The sequence below is a fragment of the Hylaeus volcanicus genome, chromosome 4 (genome assembly GCF_026283585.1).
Source record: "Hylaeus volcanicus isolate JK05 chromosome 4, UHH_iyHylVolc1.0_haploid, whole genome shotgun sequence".
Lineage (NCBI taxonomy): Eukaryota > Metazoa > Arthropoda > Insecta > Hymenoptera > Colletidae > Hylaeus > Hylaeus volcanicus.
In genome coordinates, this window is record NC_071979.1 from 14,116,334 (window position 1) to 14,136,120 (window position 19,787).

General features: G+C 34.1%; 2 protein-coding genes across 2 annotated transcripts in view; both read right to left on the bottom strand.

Annotated features, from left to right (window-relative positions):
* Positions 1 to 2,542: 2,542 nt before the first annotated feature.
* LOC128874942 (lateral signaling target protein 2 homolog) overlaps positions 2,543 to 19,787 on the bottom strand; it is a 60,852-nt gene continuing 43,607 nt past the window's right edge. The window contains exon 4 of the mRNA XM_054120136.1: positions 2,543 to 8,144. Coding sequence (XP_053976111.1) covers positions 8,068 to 8,144 — 77 coding nt within the window. The 3' untranslated portion in view covers positions 2,543 to 8,067. The remainder of the gene's footprint in view (positions 8,145 to 19,787) is intronic.
* Positions 10,038 to 19,787, bottom strand: part of LOC128874943 (uncharacterized) — a 28,988-nt gene continuing 19,238 nt past the window's right edge. The window contains exons 2-3 of the mRNA XM_054120137.1: positions 12,379 to 12,929; positions 10,038 to 10,462 (exon numbers count right to left, since the gene is read on the bottom strand). Of these exons, the coding sequence (XP_053976112.1) occupies positions 10,155 to 10,462; positions 12,379 to 12,775 (705 nt within the window). The 5' untranslated portion in view covers positions 12,776 to 12,929 and the 3' untranslated portion in view covers positions 10,038 to 10,154. The remainder of the gene's footprint in view (positions 10,463 to 12,378; positions 12,930 to 19,787) is intronic.

A 19,787-nucleotide genomic window follows, 5' to 3' on the forward strand; every position in this document is an offset into this window, starting at 1 on the left:
TCTACGTGGATATAGGAATAAATTTGATTAATATTGTCCTTTTCTAAGAAGAAATCATTTCTTATGCGTCTGCCAAATACAAATCTCTTATTAAGTACGTTTCTCACTAACAAGGGATAAACTGAAAATTGTTGCGTGCCTGTAACGATTTAAGTATTGAACGATTTCGTGTAGAAAAATGAGACTCGTATATTTCTGTTTTTAGAAAATATGCAGTAGTCGACGCGATTACATACGAAACGCGTCGATCGCGAATTCACGCCTCGTCAATGGTAGCCGATAATTACGAATGACCGATCTACAATTATACATTGTACGTACTTTAATTTCTAGTACGAGTACCAACGACCTTCGATCGCTATCGCGACGATATCGATCGCCGATCTAATAGAGTGCAACGTGTCCTCTTCTCTCTCGTCGCGATTACAAATTTCTAATATCTTTACGCAAAGGAGAATAGATAAAAACTTTCGTTTACAAGATCAACGTTCCTTTGATACAAATTTAATCCTACGAGATGTCCGAAAAAAAGTCGTCGTTCAGGGCCGACGGTGGATTGTGCGACGCAAATACATTTCAAAACTTCTCCGGGTAGATCCTCGCAAATTGGCCACTGTGTACGCTTTACGCGACTCTAAAAAGAATGCTTTCTCTAACGATCATCCTACAAATTATCTGCTTCTCTCGTTTTTCGCCAATTTCGACGATAAATGGCAAGTGTCGTATTCGATGCGCGTTGTCGAACAAACGAGAATTCCATTTTTTGATATGGTGGAGTTTCGTGAGGAAAGAGCCGAGTTTGGGCATTCAAATATGAGTTGCTATCTATTAGTGATCTGTGCAAAAGGGATCGAAGTCCCTGCGAGCTTTTTGACACAGGTCTGTGGAACAAACGACAGCCGAACAGTTGAAAAACAAAAACGGAGTCTGTTGACAACTTGTATAGAGATATATTAAAGAGAATAGTAGAAGTAATTTGGCGTGTGCTTAAATTAAAAATTAAAACCATTTCTTCTACAACCTTTGTATCCAAGAAGTCCTACAAGTTTCGATAATAGCAAGGAGACGCGGGCTAGCATTAGGATTTGTGTAATTATCAAAGTGAACAATGTAGAAGAATTGATTGACGAGCGATTATTAGTTCCGTTTGTCAGTACAATGTGACAAAGGAGGTGTTCGTTCTAGTGCAGTTCTAGTGCATCTTCCGAGTGTGGGAGGGGAGGGGCACTGGAAGTTGTGTCGTTGACGTCCTCAGAACTTTATAATAGTATCTGGTCGTGTAACAAACATTAAAAACTTAATATGTTACACTATTATTTTCTATTAATTTCTATACACCACCGTATTCATGATTGTTTAAAAAAGGAACGGAAGTAGGAAACTACTTTGTGATAAATTTATATTTAGCGAAGTGGAGTATTCATATTTGCATTTACAGATAAGGTTTTCAAATAATTGACTAAGTGATTTATTTTCAGCTTTGGTTGCCTTGTGTTTCTCTCGCAGTACATCTCACAGATGATTTTTATTCGTAATTCGTTCTTCTCGAGGACATCTGTCCACAAGGGATGTTGTGGGCTCCTGTTCGATTGCAGGGATCATATACTGTTCTATTGTGAACCTCGTTATCTGGCAAGTTATGAATATCGAGTATTTTACAATTATATGATATAAATGAGTGCAGACATCCCTCGCAGCGGTAGTTCGAGTCATTTATGTAACGATTTCTCTTAAGGTTTTCCTAAATTATTGGAGACTCTCTATAATCAAACATTTACCGAGGCATTTGTTTTTGTAACTTCATCAAAATTCATGAATTTCATTTAAATTTATTTCCCTTGACGCTTGACTTTCAGAATTAATTTTTGTTAGTTGTTCAGTGGAAAGTACTGTCACCCTTATACAGGGCGTCCCAGAATTAGTGTAAGAACCGAGCATGGGGTGTAGCTGATTGCGAGACGATTCTGAACAACAATTTCCTTTGCAAAAATGTCGGATGGTGTTTCGTTTTCGAATTGTTGACGATAACGAAGTACCATCCAATATTTTTGCAAAGGATATTGTGGTTCAGAATCGTCTCATGTACCTCCCATTTCCGGTTCTTACACTAATTCTGAGACATCTTGTATAGGTAGGAAAGTTATAGGTGTAGTGGTGTCGTGAAATTAATAGCCGGTAGTGTATACCTTATAAAATATACGTTTTTTGTCCTGTATCTAAGTTTTGTAATCTATTATACATATTATATTAGACGCGTAATAGCATAAAAATATGGAAACTGTAAAAACAGAAAATAAAAGGTTTCCCAAAACGGGGCTTTAGAATATTGTTTTTTAATCAATCACAAATAGTTTTGAATAAATATCTGACTTTATCATTTAAAATGAAGGTGTTTATAATTACATATAAAGAAGAAGATATAAACAATTGTAATAAAATTAAGTATTCCGTCATAAACAATATAATGTAAGAAATAACAATGTATCCTCAGGGCCTGCAGCTGTGATTGGTCGCAGCTGCAGTACGGGTTTGGCGAACCCGAGCTCCTTGTAGGGCCCATGGGCTTTAAGAGTCATTTATTATTTATCAGGATCAATTTATTAAGGGTCCCAAGGGGGAGGGAGACCATGTTCATTTTAAACAGAAGAGACAGGTATATTCAATAACGTTTGCTAATTAAAAAACAAAATCACAAAGCACTTTTTGGAAAACCCTTTAGTTTCTTTTTTGACAATTTTCATAATCGTCTGCTGGTATACGTTCAAGTGTCAAAATATGTATTATATATAATATATTTCAAACAAGGACGTATAAACAATTAGAATAAAATTCAGTATTCCAAATCTATTTAATCGTTAAATCACACAATTGTGTCAACAGATTTAATTCTATAGATAAAAAGTTACATTCTTGTTGTGCTTCGTACCATATCAGTCCTACTTCTAACCTCTCAAATGTTAATTCCTCGATCGTATGTGAATCACTTAAGTTCAAAATGTATTAAAAAACTGTATCGGATGACAGACAGTCCGAATAACAGAGAGTACGACTAATAGAGAATTTAGATAATACATCTAATGGGAATTTGGATAAACGAAGTCCTACTGTAATTCGAGTTTTCATTATACCAAAAAGTATATTGAAAACTTAACTCGTCGATAAATTTCCGAAATCAAAAATTGTTGAACCTATGGATAAAGTTAGAAATATACAAACTATTTTCAAATAAAATAATACATTGTTCTTTCCGACAGCCAGTCAAAAAACCGAAACGGTGCATGTTTAACAGTCTCTGTTAAACCAGAACTTTCAGCGTCGAAAGAAACAATGGTGCAGTATTCATTTAACAAATTTTTATTTTTCAATATCCATGAGGTTTTTGAGGTCTGCGTACTTCAATATCAATGCTTGAATATCAACAGATGATTTTGAAAATACGAAAGGACCAATTCTGTTTGTAGTTTTTAATTTCCATGAAGTTTTTGCGTCTGCGTGCTTTGATATCAATTCTTGGACGCGAACAGTGCGCGTGTAGCAAATACGAAAATGGAAATTCTGTTTTCAACGCGTCCCGAATACGACACTTTAGTTTCAAAGAACCTCACGACGAAAGCCTGTCTTTTTCCCTTCTCGTGTCCCTTGAAAAGAAGGGTTACATTTCTTAAGGACGGCTGTATTTAGAATAGTAAGAGAAGTAGCGTATTAGCATAATCGATAACGCGGCGCAAAAGACAAGAATTGACGAGATAGAAAATGGTTGTTCGTCGATGGATAAAACGGTTAATTTATCGTATAACGCTTCGTTAACTTTGTTTCGTATTACTAACATAACTAAATACTTATTTGGTATACATTGTTCTCGCCTAGTGATACGTATTAACGTTTCTCTTCATCGTTACAAAGTTTCTATCAATTATCAATATCTAGCACACATTATCGTTCACGATTCGCTCGTGTCTCAGCGTGATACTTTCAACGCGCGCCTCGTTTCTCTTATACAACAGATTACACATAATTCATCGTTATTTAGATCATCGATATCGTTTTCAGTTCTCGTCCATTGACAATATATTGTCGAGAAATACCTTATTTGCCGCGTATATAATCGAGCCGAATCGTTTTTTATATACTCACACTCGAGACGATCATTTTCATTCCGATACAACCGAGTTGATCGAAACCGTTAATCGTTATTGTTACGCGTATTATTAATTCTAAGAAAGATACAGCGAGTCGCACACTTATTGCTGTACGCGTAGGGAGTAGTAGGGGTACGGAGGAAGAAAGAGGCAGGACAAAATTTGTCTGCGATTTTTATTTAAGAAATATAATATTTAGATTTTCCACTTGTAAAAGTGGGGAAACAAAATAAAAGTGACATCGTTTATTACTATTAGAAGGAAAACAAACGAAACAATTCTGGGTAATATTTAGAGCAATATTTATTATAGAATTATTGGCACATGTTATAAAAGTTAATAATTTTACCAGTGTTAATATCTGGTAGGGTAACCTATTGGTTTGATCATTTGGCCTTAATTCATTTTTTAAATAATTTTCTGTAATATTATGACATTCCTTCGTCATTCCTTAACAAAATTTAACAGTTTATTTATTCCAAAATCAGGTTTATTTTGTATTCTATCATTTGCCAATCTTGTAATAATATTCCAAACAGTTCAGTAACGTTTATTTGTAATATTGACACATATTTTATAATGCTCTCAATTTTCTAATAGAAAGTTACTAAATTTCCTGTATCTGAACTAGGTTTTTTTTTTGCTAATAGCGTGATATTACAGTTTCTTTTTCTTCTCGACTCTTTTTGTTCGCTATTGTAAGATGTTAATTGATCGTTACAACAGCTTATACATAAATAATACACAGAATTCTTTCGTTTCTTTCTATCATATTAATAAATGGTAATATTCTGACATTTTGTTCATCATTTTACGAGCTCTTGATCTAAACATTACGTTTCTTAACTAAAAAAGATAGAAAAATGTTAAATTATTTCTCTTATCTCTCGCATCCCCGTTACTTCCTGTGTGCGTACCAATAATCTCGACTCATTATAAATCGTCCTCGACGCAACGCAAAAATGCTTTTACTCGTTTAGGTCATTTGTCCTCGAAGAAATTCCGTTTGTCCATCGTTTCGATAGTCACTCGATCGTATCCGGTATCGAACATTTTCCCCGTTGATTAACTCTTTAACGGAGACTGTAGTTGGGTTTCGTTCGATAGGTTATTGGCTTTCTAAAAGGCAAGTTCTCCGAAAAACTACGACTTATACGGTTATTTGTCGAAATCTACTTGTCAGTGATTACATACTCGTTTAGCTGTGACTACGATCTGAGAAAGGGGACGAGAAGTGGTGTACACAGATTTCTCGAATCGATTAGGGTTGCAGTGAAGCTCTATCTCTCGGTTCTACGTAGATGATATCGATCAACAAAGAATGCAAAATAATTTCGTGAATTTATGTTAACGGTCGATATTTATATATATATTTAAAATATAAAAATGTTATCAGACCGATGATTACATATTCACAAGAAAATTGTTTCGATTGTATACAAAAAATAGTTCTGACAGCTTTGTTGCATAGTTATTTATGCTCGTACGCACCCAGACATTCCGTGTTTAAATCACGTAAAACGTGAAACCAAAAGCACCGGTTTATTTCCAAAACTTGCAGCATTCATTCATAGTCCTGAGAAACTAAATCGTGTGAAGTTTTCATTCTCATCTCAAATATTTTCTCTCCGCATCGAAACAGTGTGATTTATGTTTTGAATTATTTTAAAGTTGGGTCGGTATTTTTAAACTTTTGTAACTTGAATGTAATGTTTGAAGTAATTAATAGAATGCAAGTAGAATGCAGATTTCACAGTTGTTATCGTCATTATAGTCAATATATTCCCAATAGTTATCATAATTATCATAATTACAGTCGTTAGTATCATAGTCATAGCCAATATAATTGTCACAATCGACATAGTGAACATAGTCGCTGTTACAATCACAATAACAGTCACAGTTGTTATAATCGTTACAGTTATCACCACTATAACTGTCACTGTTGTAATTCGTTCTTTCTTTTAATTATCTTTTTAGTGAAATCCCTTACACGTTCCAAGCTTTAATTTATCAAAAGGCACTATAACATTAAATAAATTCTCATTAATAAAACCTGAACAATAATATTGATACATCCGAGTTCAACAAAAAGTAATTAGTAGTATAACTATATCACTTCTTTAACAAATTCCAAGAGTACATCACCTTAAGGAAACATTATCTTTCCTTTGCGTATGTGTTTAGTAACGTGGACTATGAATTAGTGCTGCAAAGAGGATCGATGACTATCGATGACTATCAAGTCCGACCCGCTTCGCTCAATTTTAAATGAACTCTTCTAATCGAAGTCATTCGTAGACATTTATTTCCATACTTATCCAATATTATTATCGAAGTTTATAAATGAGCGTTTCAAGTAATAGAATTTATCAGTTGCGACAATATCCCCTCGTTCATCCATCTTTAAAGCGACACTAGAACAATCTAATTTCATAATCGATGCTTTTACTTTCAACTTGAGACAGTTCGTATCTTACAAACAACCGACGGTAACAATCGCTATTGTTACCATCGTCTAACGATCGCTGATTAACAACAAATATTTCATTTACAATGTTTCACGCGTGTCCGTTTAACAGTGGCTCGAGATCAAACGAATAATTCTTTGGGAAGAAGCATCAAATAATTTGTTCTCTTACTAAGTGTTTTGTTATATTAATTTTCTTTCAACGTGGAAGACTATACCGGTCTTATATGTATAAGCGGGTCGTTATACTCGGAAAGTTTATAATAAAATACTGACTAGAAGAGCCTATTAATTTCTTTGGAAACATCAACGAAACGTTGGCACAGTCCGATCAAGTAAGAGTGAGGTCTTTGAGCGAGTAATACGCTTCTTGTGGTTGGTTTGAGCAGAAATTTGCAGTAAACTTTGTTTCGGTTTACGAATAAAGGAGGGGCATGTAGCTGTGAGCCAATGGACGCCTCTCAGGGGCGTGACAGATGGGCGTAACCGCAGTGGTGGGGGGCGAGATTCCGCGCTAACCACGCCCGTATCACCTCGACGCATGCGCGTTTGCCTCTTCACTCTCGCTTGAGCAGCCTATACGTTATCCACCTCGTAAATTATAGCTTGAAACGAACGAATTTCAAGTACTATACAAATGCTACTTTCTTCTAAAATTGTCTTCTCTAATAGTTTAAACATTTCAATCGGGTCATTCCTGTAACAAACTTTCATATTCTTACGAGATAAAAACGGAACTATTTAATTGCAAAAATATTTATATTTCGATCTCTTCTTTCAACAGGGATACGCAACGAATTAGACGCGTATCTTTCAAGTACTTCTCTTTGACCGATACTCGAAATTCGATTTCTCGAAGCTAGTCGGATGACGTTCTTATTTCCAGTAAAACTTCGCGCGCACTGAGAAAACGTACAATACAATTTCGTGCCGCGTTATTGTATCAAATCTCGCGCGATCGACTTCTCGTGCCAACATCGATAACTTCTGTTTCTCCATTGTATTATGGCTCACTGAACATCTCTCGAAAATGTCCTTTAGGCTACGGAACTTTCAATGAAAAAGTGATCTCGGATGTTGCTTCGAAACAGTAGGGACAACGTTACAGCATCGATTCTACTTTATCGCGGATCTACAAATTTTTAATTAGAAGTTCGTATTATTAGCGTAGTCGACAAGATGGCCGCGCACCATGATGGCGTTCAATAAACTAAAATTAAATATTTTCGTGGTTGCGTCTAAAATTTCTCGAATACAATCGTGAATAGAATCTTATTAAAAATCCGTCCCTTGCAGATTGCGACGGTCATTCCTGACACTTCGAAACGAAATCTTCGTCGCGATTCTATCTGCTACTTTTTCTCTTGATAATACTTCAGCTGCTCCTATCTTCCCGCCAAACTTCTCTCGAACGCGCACCGAAATAAGCTATTTTTTTTCTGCTGTGAAACATCTTCCTTAGGGAGGTACCGTTGAGTTTTCAACGGTAAAATCTCTGTTGAGAGAATTCAGCAGCTCTTCGTTTTCCTTGCGCACTGAAACAGTAAAGACTTTGTCAATAGCGGTTCGAGAAGTAGGATAGTTTAAGTATTTATTAGGTTGGCCAAAAGGTTCGTTCGGTTTGCAAACTTTAGTTTGATTGTCTATTGTTTAATCTCTTCAAGGATGACCATTAAATGAATTTCTTTTTTCTTCAAACTTTAAATCCAAACACCAAAACATTATTTATGTTTATTTACATTTATTTATATTTATATATTTTTTATTTTTAAGACGATCGTAAATAACGGTAATTTTACTATAAAAACAAACCTACACATGTGTCTCAATATTCCTTGAGTAGTTATATAGTCATTTGATAGTGAATACTTGACTTTATTTTTGAACAAAAATTTTTAAGATTGATATTTCAATTTTCTTCTCTTTTGCTGTTTACAAAATTCCCCGTGACTGGAAAGAGCTTCGATTCTGAAATAGTTTTTGAACATCATTTATTTAGATCAATCTTTTTGTGTTGAAAGATGAGAAATTTTATAAGCGCGGAATTATGAATTTGCCCAAAAAATGGAGGAAGATCATAGAACAAAATGGAGAGTATCTTCTTGAGTAATCGAATTTCTAAGAAAAATCGTTTTTCATTTACGCATTAAAATTCAAACGAACTTTTTGGCCAGCTTAGCTTATTCATAGTGTATGCAGAATGACTTGGAGTAAGACCTGATACTCGTTAATTTTAGTAACGTTTATCATTCGTTTCGATAATCGCCAAAAACAATAGTAATCGATTAGGACGATAACTAGACTGCGGATTTTATGCATTTATGGTGTACGATAATATAGACAACATACATAAAGTATACATAATACATGTTGAATATATTCTACAATTAATACAATAATGTTATTCTCAAAATTAATTCCTCGTGTCAATACGAAGGAAAAAGTCCTTTTCCATTTTGCAATCCGGGGTTTCGTTATCGAGGTATAAACAGTCAAGGTTACGAATGTCATAGTCACGTGCTTCTCGAGCTTAAGTGCGCGCATGCGCGATCAGGTGACCGAGATACAAAATGACGAGCGCCAAGAGTCATGCCAGTCGACTTTAATTGCTTATATTTAGTTAACGAAGCTTTAGATCGTAAAATTGTAAAGGACTTTCCAGTTTTATTTTTCATATGAAGAATGGACTCTGAAAAATGCGTTTACATTTTTTTTTAATATTACGCATATCATTATAAAAGACACCCTTTAGCTTATTAGACAGTGGAAACTCATTTAAACAGTCAATAAAAGTGTTGTTACAAGCACATCATTTCTGAAAAGAATATGGAGACTAAGTTTCCTATTCTGTTACGTATTCAGTCAGTATATTGGAAGAACACTTAAAAGACTGTAAAAGTTCATACAGTGTTTCCTCTGTGAATTGATCCAGTCAATTGACCAAAGTTCATGTCAAAATAAAAAAAAAAAAACTCAAACTCTGCTATTACATCCATTACAAATTAAGTTCAACTTAATTGTACGAAGTACATATATCGAAGAAGTTATACCGAAAGTTGTTTAGCTGTACATGTTTAGATTAGCGTTTCCAAGAAAAATACTATAGTTAAAATTTTTAAAAAAAGCAGAAGCTCAAGGTTGTTTATTATCATCAATTTTAAATATTCTTGTAAGGAGAGACTGTGAAACTAGACTGCGGATGTTTATGCATTTATGGCAAGTGAAAATGTGGGAAAATGAGCGAGGACGTGTATAAATGTAAAAATATATAAAGTATCAACAATAAAATGCATATTTTACTGTTTAGAAGATGAGACATACTCATTCAACTATCAATTCTATATCTGAATCTGTAAAAATATGAATTTGCATAAACATTCGCAGTCTATTAACGACTCATTACTCAAACTGTGAGTCTCGAAGAGTTTATTTTATTTTCTAGTGTCTTATTTTGTCTTTATTTATAGCGTGAGTGTCCTCTTTGTTAGTGTGCGTCGTTTCTCAGGAATTTCTTGGAATATTTAATCGAAAGTATTTGAAAATAATCATTTACGTGGGATTCGGTGCTCTGCAAGTTCCTTGAAGCCTACGCTAGGCTTCGAAAAAGTGCTGCTCTGTGTTAAAGTGACCACCACGACAAGAATCGATGCAGCTAGAAGGAAAAGAAACGTTCCCAGGATGATCATAGTGATTTTTCGATGCCGTCTCGCTTCCTCTAAATCCTCTGCGTTTTCCGTAACCTTCTCCGCTTCCTTTGCTACGATTTTTATCGGTTGAACGGAATCCTTTCTGCGAGCCGTGCTCGCTTTTCGTGGCTTTGTTGTCCTGTTTATGCTATTTCTTCTACCATTGCCTGAAGATCATTTCTCTGGTTATATTGAGAGAACGAGGTAACTCGATCATCTCAACTACAATTTCTGATACTATCGAATTTGTTTCATTTATTATTTATTCGGTAACTGTTACTTGAATCTTATCGAATTTGTTTCAATTATTACTTATTTAGTACTTCAATTCGGAGAGGCCTACACGCTGATTAAATTATAGCTTACTTTTTCTAAGTCAATTCTATTTGAGACGAATTTCATTTTGTTGAATTAACGTCCAGGTTTATAATGAATTTTTTAAAAGGGTCTTTGAGATGGTAGTTTTCAATAGTAAAAGTGATGGATGCAATGTTATTTTCCACAATTAATCGTAACGTGTACCTTTATTCAATTTTATAAAATCGACTATACTTTGTATCATGTTTATTCAAAAACAAAATTCTAAAGTCCCTTTTAAAAAATCATTTATAGCAGAATTTCAAAAAGTAATTGATTATGACCTAAACAATAATAATAATAATAAGATATTGCTATTAGGGTATGTTCTATTACAAAGAACTCCTTGTTGTAGTTAAAAAAAAAAAACAGCCCTGAAAATTTCAAAAAGAATTTACTTACAAAAAATACTATATAATCAGCTTGTAGAGCTCTATAAACGAAAAGACGAAAAGAATTATACAAATTGGTCCAGTAACAATACAAACAAGCAAAGAGATTGAGTTAATGTTGTTCATCTAGCATACAGGGAATGAAAAATCAACTCGTTCAGTTTCAAAGACAGAATAATAGAATAGGAAAAAGTGATTCGAACAAATTTTACTTGGTTCAAAAAAAAGAAAAAAAAACAAAATCAGTAAAAAACAACCAGTATTAAACAATCAGTATAAAATAAATTTGGTAATTATAGAGAACAGGTACATCCTCTCCGATTTCGATGATTTTTCAATATGTTGTAGAAATCAACATTGTGAATAACTTTTTCCTATACATATAACCGTCGCTCGGCCTTGGTTTCCGAGATATTTGCAAAATATCATTGCTACTACTGCAATGAATATTGCGTATAGCTACGCGTCTGTGGCAGCGTGTGTGTAAGCGTTCAGTCGTCGATTGTTTAGGCTCGGAATACACGTACGCGTCTGTGAGTTCCCGTAATTTCGATGCGTATAATTTTCGCGCAAAATCCTTTTACAAAAATTGAAAAGCATATATGAAAAGCATAAACACCCCTCAGGCTAACCGTGTACACACCTGAGTGGTGCGCTGCAGTACTCGTTGTTGGGGGCTTCGCCACCAAACCCCCGACCGGGAGCGAGCCCCCGGAACCCCATTTTTTTACTGTACGAATACAGATCATGCGCTACTTTATATGTATAAATGAATTCGGAACAGATTGAAACACGAGCCGACCAGCGAATGATAGCTAACGCATACAGACTCACAGTCGCGTATGTGTATTCCGAGCCTAAACAATCGCGACTGAACGCTTTCACACACGCTGTCACAGACGCTGTCACAGACGCATAGTTATACGCAATATTCATTGTTGTAGCAGCAATGGTATTTTGCAAATATCTCGGAAACTAAGGCCGAGCGACGGTTATATGTATAGGAAAAAGTTGTTCAAAATGTTGATTTATACAACATATTTAAAAATCATCGAAATCGGTGAGGATGTACCTGTTCTCTATAATTACCATAAATTTTTGATCATATATATATATGTGTACCAAAATTATACGGATGAAATTAAAAGTGAATACGTTTATCTTCTATCATTTCTTTTAAATTTCAAAATTAATATTTGCTCAAGTTTGTTTCCACGCGAAAATACAATCAATACTTGGAGCGGAATCGTTAGATCCACGCGAAATGCGTGCGATAATGAACTTGCGTTCGTTTCTGATCGATTGAAAAGTCTGATGACCCAATTGTTTCCTACCTAACGACGTTGGCCTGCTGCAGCTGTTTATTCGCGAGCGATTGGATTGTACGCTGGAACGACGACTGGATCGCTGATCGAGTTCCGAACTGTTTCTGTTCTGTTTTTGGCCGGTGGCTTTCGAACGAGTGAAAACATTGTATTGAGGCTCGTCATCGAGGTTGGCCAACTGGCGGGTTAATGCGTCGTTTAGCTGTAACTCGTTTGGATCTGGATAGGGAAGGTAGCGTGACGAGCGATTTTCAGATGGGCATATTGTATCGTTATCGCGCGATCGCTCACAGATGTCCATGGGATTGTGGATGGTTTCAAACGATGTATTGTCCGTATAAAAGATTACACGCTCGGATGACGAACGAGATAATCGACGATTTTCATTGCTTCTTTGAGTGGACATCGTTGGCTAGTGTGGCATCCTGGAGAATTGGTTTCTTGATCACTGCTTTATCGATAGTGGCTCGTAAGTAACGTCACAGTTTATATTCGCTGTCGATTGTCCGTTTGGATCGAGGTCGCTGAGGTAGGTCGCTTCGTTGGCAATGTAGAACACTCTGTTAATACATTCTTCGATCAATTAGAGTTCTACATTACCCAGTTGTACCGATAGAATGCACCACGTTATCTACTATGGTACTCTACTTTACCGAGAGTATTTTATTTTATCTACTGGGTAACCTCACCAGTGATAGAAGAGGCAAAACCCTAGGCTTCGAATAAATTTGAAGTTTGCCGATGCGTTTGTCTCGTTTCCTTCTTTGGAAAATGTTTAAAAGAGGAAACGAGACAAACAGATCAGCAAACTTCAGATTTATTCGAAGCCTAGGGTTTTGTCCATCTCTGAACCTCTCCCCTTCTGTCATTTTCACATCTCTAAGTTACGCGGAGTTTACGATAAAATCATAGCGTCGCACTAAAAACATCTCAATTTTAGTAGGAAAGGCTTTCTGGTTGTGAGTCCGACTTTTTGTTAAATTTTCACATAGTGATAGAGCATGAAATAACCAATGGTTATGATACGATGGGAATATTGTTAACAGTTTACAGAATATTTAATATTGAAGTATTTCTTTATAATAATAGTTCTTTAATAATGATTATTTGATATTAATAGTAATGATTAAAAATACAGTTTCGAAAGAAACTATCATTGCTATTAAAATATCAACTTATTATTTTTATTTCTATTAAAATTATGTAAATTTTATCTATTATTTAGATTATTAGACTTTAAAAATATTAATGGAATTAATTTTGTTATTGTACGTTGTTTTACGATGGCTATTTCGTGTTACCTCGTAATTGTTGAATTTATTTATCGAGATAGAATAATGTTTTTCGTAGGCTCATGTTTTAAAGGTTTCGATTAAAAAGTAAACAAATAAAAGGTGAATTTGGCGTGCCATCGATACTTCATACATTTTTCATACATTTAGAATAAAAAAAAAAAAGGTGAAGTGATATGGCGTGAAATCGCCCTCGAAGTCAAACACCTTTTTTCTGAATGATTTTCCACTTTCTATAGAAATAAAAGAGTTGTCCAAATAGCCAGTTGTAAGCGTTTCAAAGAGAGAAAAGCGATGGATATTCTTAAGGTTGGCTTGCACAAAGTGACTCATCTCTGTACGGCACAATGCAGCATCACTCTTTTCAGCAGGCTTCTGCCAAAAGTATTTTCACATCTTGGAATACAAGTAACGTATTTCGAACGATGAGTAGCTGCGATTATAAGGAAAAAAACACCGATGTTTTGGAAAACGTGCATCGTCTGGAGAAAATTAAAACAAAAACAATGATATAAGAATTCAGTTTCCTCAATAACAATCTAAAATATAATAATTTTTTCCAAAACATGGATGCGTCTTGCAATTTAAAAATTTAATTTGCCTAGAGACTTTCGTTAAATAATCTTTTACATTTAACGAGTGCAAAACTCCATCAATCGAAAACAATGACAATTGATATTGAAATAAATAAATTATGCATAGTAAATATTCTTTATCTATGAGGATTATAAAAATAGAATTAGAGTTGTGTATTTTTGAGTTTTGAATAAAAGTTGACAAAATAGTATACACATTTGTGTTGCAGTTATGAATTCCATTTGCATAAATCGCTTAGAAAGTAATTGTAGTTACCGTTATTAATTACTCACGACCTAGTCTGACGCACTGCAGAGTTTTGATATACTATATTAACAAGCTATGTATCTATAAGGTTGAGAGTTCGCATAGTTTAGTTTCAAGTGTTTCGTGTTACATTTAATCTAGCGTTTGCAAATTAATAACAATTCTTTTAAATGGTAATTTACTTTCCAAAGGTTTTTTCGCAAACAAATTACTGATATCTAAATTTCTTTTTTAATTAATTTTCCTGTGCTTCAGATCATTAAAATTACGTAAACATGTTACTTTCAGCTTACTAATGATCCCACGAAAACTTTCAAGCAAGTATTTTTCGATAATGGACAAATTAGTCGAGATATATTTGTTATCGTTAAACGTTTTATATCATTTCTAATCATTGATAACGCTTAAGCGTTATTTTTTTCTATATACAAACTATGTCTCAATTTGCATTTTATGTTTAATGTTGCATTTTATGATGAATATACTACGCAACAAAATAATATATCAGAATTTTGCCATTTTTCAAATGTGTATAACTCCATCAATTTTCATTGTATCGATACAATTTTTTGTTTATTTCGTAGGAAATTATTTCTAATCTTAATAATAACTTTTGAACACTTTTTCTTCTCTAAAAGTTGATTGTTTGATGGTGCTGCTTGAATCGTACTGGTTTTTTCGGAAATGATACACAAAATCATCGCAAAATGCACATTTTAACAAGGAATTTGCAGAAGAGAAGCGAGTCTATACAATTTTTGTTGACCGAGTTATCCTATTTTGAAATTATTCGTGCGTTTAATAATAATAAATTAATTTAATAAATCCTTTACCTTTAATAATCTATCTTTATAATATAAAACAACCAAACTTCTTGTTAGTCAGTATGATTCATATATTATAGAACGTAATACAGATCTTTATAAGAAGTGAGAAAGTCATTAATGTTTTTGGATGCTACAAATTTTAGCCCCTCCAGAAAATGTTAAATCGGGAAAGCTTTAAACCACTCCTTTTTGAGTTATTTATTTTGTTTCTGTACTTCAAAAGATGGCAGTCCCAACCCAAATACTGCGATCGGAGGTTTGATAGTTTACTATAAAGCATACGTAACTCTATCTGGTGTTACGATAACTAGAAGCTTGTAGCAAAGAGGAAAGGGATGCGTTTGGCGTGCAGTGTGCCCATTAAATAGAGGCCATAGACGTAACGATTTATTGTACGACTAGTTGTACATCGAGTTGGAACGATAATGTCGTAGCAGCGCTGTAATGCCATCCAACACGTCCGCCTCGAACGATATATTGTGCAATAATCCGTACACTTTACAATTATCGTTCAATTAATTGTATCAACGATGATTGTGCAAATTACAGCTCGTTCGTGTTAACGACTTTCCACGGCGATCCAACTGTCGAACAGTCTTGGACAAAGTGTCATTAATTGACTACTGATGATTCACGATTCATCATCAGTTGTTAATTGCAATTGATAATTAAATTACGTAATTGCGAAAATTAATTGCTTGTAACAATTGGCAATTAAATTTTATTATTATGAGAATTAATTATTTTAGCAAGGTACGATTGATCAACTGTCAATTAAGGCTATAATTGTAGATTCAATAAAAACATGTTAAAATCTATCCTCCATTTTAATACAAGAACATCGTTAATATAATAATTATTATTAACATTATTCCCAAAAGTCCAAACTTTCATTTCACGTATAACAAAAATTTTCTTCAGGATTATACAGGATTCGCTATAATTTATATACAAAGGTTATTTATTATTAGACTGCGGATCATTATACAAAATAAAATCTTCGCGAACGTGCCCACAAAAATTAAAGCTAAATAAGAATTTATTTTATTCTGTAAATATTATAACATGAACTTTACTTTCAATTTTTTTTATATTCTTGCATATTCTTTGCATTCTGTAGGGTCTTGAACATTCAAATTTCCTATAAATGCATAAAGATCCGCAGTCTATTTATTATATAGAACATCTACAATTAAGAAAAATACGATACGATCATAAATTTTTAAAAACGTACGCGTACAACTGTTTAAAATTAGATCGTTTGATTGCACTGTTGCGTTTTTAAAAATATACAGAAAAGACCTTCGTAGCCACCCCTAAATCCACTATTTAAGTCGACTTAAAAGCGCCTGAACATCAACTCAAACAAAACAAAGTCCAACTGGAGAACCTCTAATAAAAACCACGACGTTTCTACACGTTCCATCGATACGAGGCTAAACGTCCATGACGTCATTAGACGTTCTGTCGTATTATACGAATTGAGCGTTTATAGGTGTTTCGACCGCATGTGTGGTAACTTGGCCGAACTACATACTAAACTTAGTGCAAGGATACAACAAATTTTTTCCTGTCATCGAGATCTACAATTCAAGTAAAAGAACAAAGACGATACGTCGACATTGTAATTTTATTCTTTGCCACCAATTTTCACAGAAATAGAGCATTCACGGCTAATACTCAAGTTGTACAACTTGTTTGCACTCATATTCTCTAGACGGAAGCTTGTAATTGCATTTCTAAGCATTAATTTCACGTTTATTTAATGTTTCACACATGTTCGTTATTTCACTACAGGAAATAATTCTGGAACTACTCGATGTGTATTTAGAATAATTAAATAATAAAATAAACTTAAAAAATATACTGTTTTACCACTGTAGGATGAATTATCATATTGTATGATTTCAGATATAAAACAAGACACTATTAACCTAATTGCCTTCAACAATTTAAATGCTCGATACAGTGGTCTACCAAGAGGAAATCTAACTTGTACCTACTTAGAACCAATTAAAACAGATAATATCATTAGCAACCTCGATGATTATAAACACCATATCAAGTAGAAACAACCAGCAATAGTCAGACGCGTTAGACACGCCATACTCGATACGCACGGATGCCCCAATTGTTTTCAGAATCGATTTTCTCGAAAATAAAGACTTATATGGAAAAATTTCATTCTACATTTTCAATTATATTTTTCTTGAAGAACCTCCAGTTATCACACAACCCCTACAATTACGACAACCACAGTGCTGATAATACTTGTTTAGAAAATTTAGAAAATTTGTGCAACTGCCAGACACAAGATTCAGTCGGTCACAAAAGGAAGATCCGTTTTAAACGGCAACTCGAAAGAAGGAGAATGAAAATATAACTAAGGGCAGCTAAAAACGTCGTATCTATGTGGTGGACGTCACCCTTGAGTTTATTGCGACGTGTATTTTTAGCGACGGATCTAGCAGGCCGCCTCTATCCGCTATCCGTGTCTCTTTTCTCCCATCGACCCTCATCGTGTATACAGTTATGTCTGTGCTTGTTTCTCGCACACACACACACACACATATCCAGCCATCGTGAACACGTCGATAAACATACTTGACCAAATATTTAGAAAATCCACGCCTACCGACAGAATCGAAGTTATTTGAATATTCGCGCACTACGAAGGAATGGAAAATTGAGAAAGATTGCTCCGATATTTTATTTTCATGCCTGCACTATGGACGTTCAGCTTTCATAAAAGAGCTTTGAAAAGTTGATGCTCCATTTTTCTGCGTCTTCTTGTTTACTTACTTCACCGAATATCTAAATGATTTTGTGCTTTTTTACGATCAGTGTAGGAGTTATCGAACAACTTGAATAAGTCTTGATTATTTATTCAATAGAAGAATCTTTTTGATTGTCTGTTGTCATTTTTAGAAAACCAAAGAGAAGTGTATAGCTTTTTTTATAGTATAAATCTACCATTAAATATCATTGTAATTATTAAAATTCATGAATATATCCTATATTAATCTCGATACATTTTTAGAATCCCATATAATTTGAAGCACAACAATAGTTTGATTACTCCAAGAAGAAAGTTCAAGGCTAAGTAGGTTAAAGAAATGATCTGACGAAGTATCGAGAAATTGATCGATTTAGTAGGTATTTCATGCGTAGAGGCCACATGGGTATACGTGTACAAGTATGCAAATTATCATGAATCTCTGTTCTTTCAGGTCTGATTCACGACTATTGCTGGACTCAGAGTTAGATCGTCAGATCAAAGGTTTATTTTTCTAAGAAGGAAATATGTAAAATAAAATTTGGATTATTTTTCCTTTCGGATTATTTGATCTCATCGAGTTATCGTATTTTTCATGTGAGAAATAGCAATGTAAATGGATCATAGAACTTTTTACAACACAAACTTCGTTCTAATTTATATTTCTCAATTCTCAATTTCTATCTATTACAAAGTAGATATAAGTATATAGATGTAGATAGCAATTTATATTTCATAATTTACATTTATATTTCTCAATTCCCAATTTCTGTCTATATCAAAGTAGAGGACATCGAATCTCCAAAAACTCGAGTCACTAAGAAGGTGACTTGAAAAGGTGAAGCTTGAAAAATTTGTTGTTTCATCGCCGTTAACTCGTTAACGGTAATTGTGTAATTAAAGCACTTGTGGTAAATTATATCGTTTCAATTGGCATTTACATGTGCCATATTTCCTTGATAAAGCAAGATTAATAGTAGGCAACTAGAGACCTATTCGAGCCGTAATAGACAAAATTGAATTTCCTCGACACAGATTGTTTAGTCTAGCGTACTAGCTTTGGAAAATTGCTGGCCAGGAGAGGAAACTGGGTTTAATTGATCCGTTCTCATGGCTCCAATCCATCTAACGTTACGACCACCCTCTTTTCTTTCTTCTCTATTTGGTTGCGAAGACAGCTAGTGGCAATGACGGAGAATCTCAAGTTTATAACACAGGAAAACAGATTTATATGTACTATCACGTAAACGATATTTAACATCCTGGCATATGTGCGTTCATTCGTGTAAATACGCAATTGCAACAAATTATATAGAATGTCTAAACGAGTCAAAATAAGGTGAAAATCGAGAATGGCCGAATTACGTTTGAACACTTGTGTCGGAATTATTAATTGCTATTCTTTTTTTTCAGTCTCTTTATTAGAGAAGGTGGAGAGAAAGTTTACTTAACTTCATTTGTCTCAAATTTAGGCCTGCTTGAGGTTTATTTGAAACATTTCTTAAATGTTTACAAGAGATAACAATCATTATTTGTATATCTTTATTTTGACAATAACTTGTATATGTACATATACATACATGCATATGTAAATTCTTATAAAAGCAGATGCACATTTATAGTACAGATTTACAACTTATTCATGTATATGAGTATTTATGTACATGTATAAATTATTAT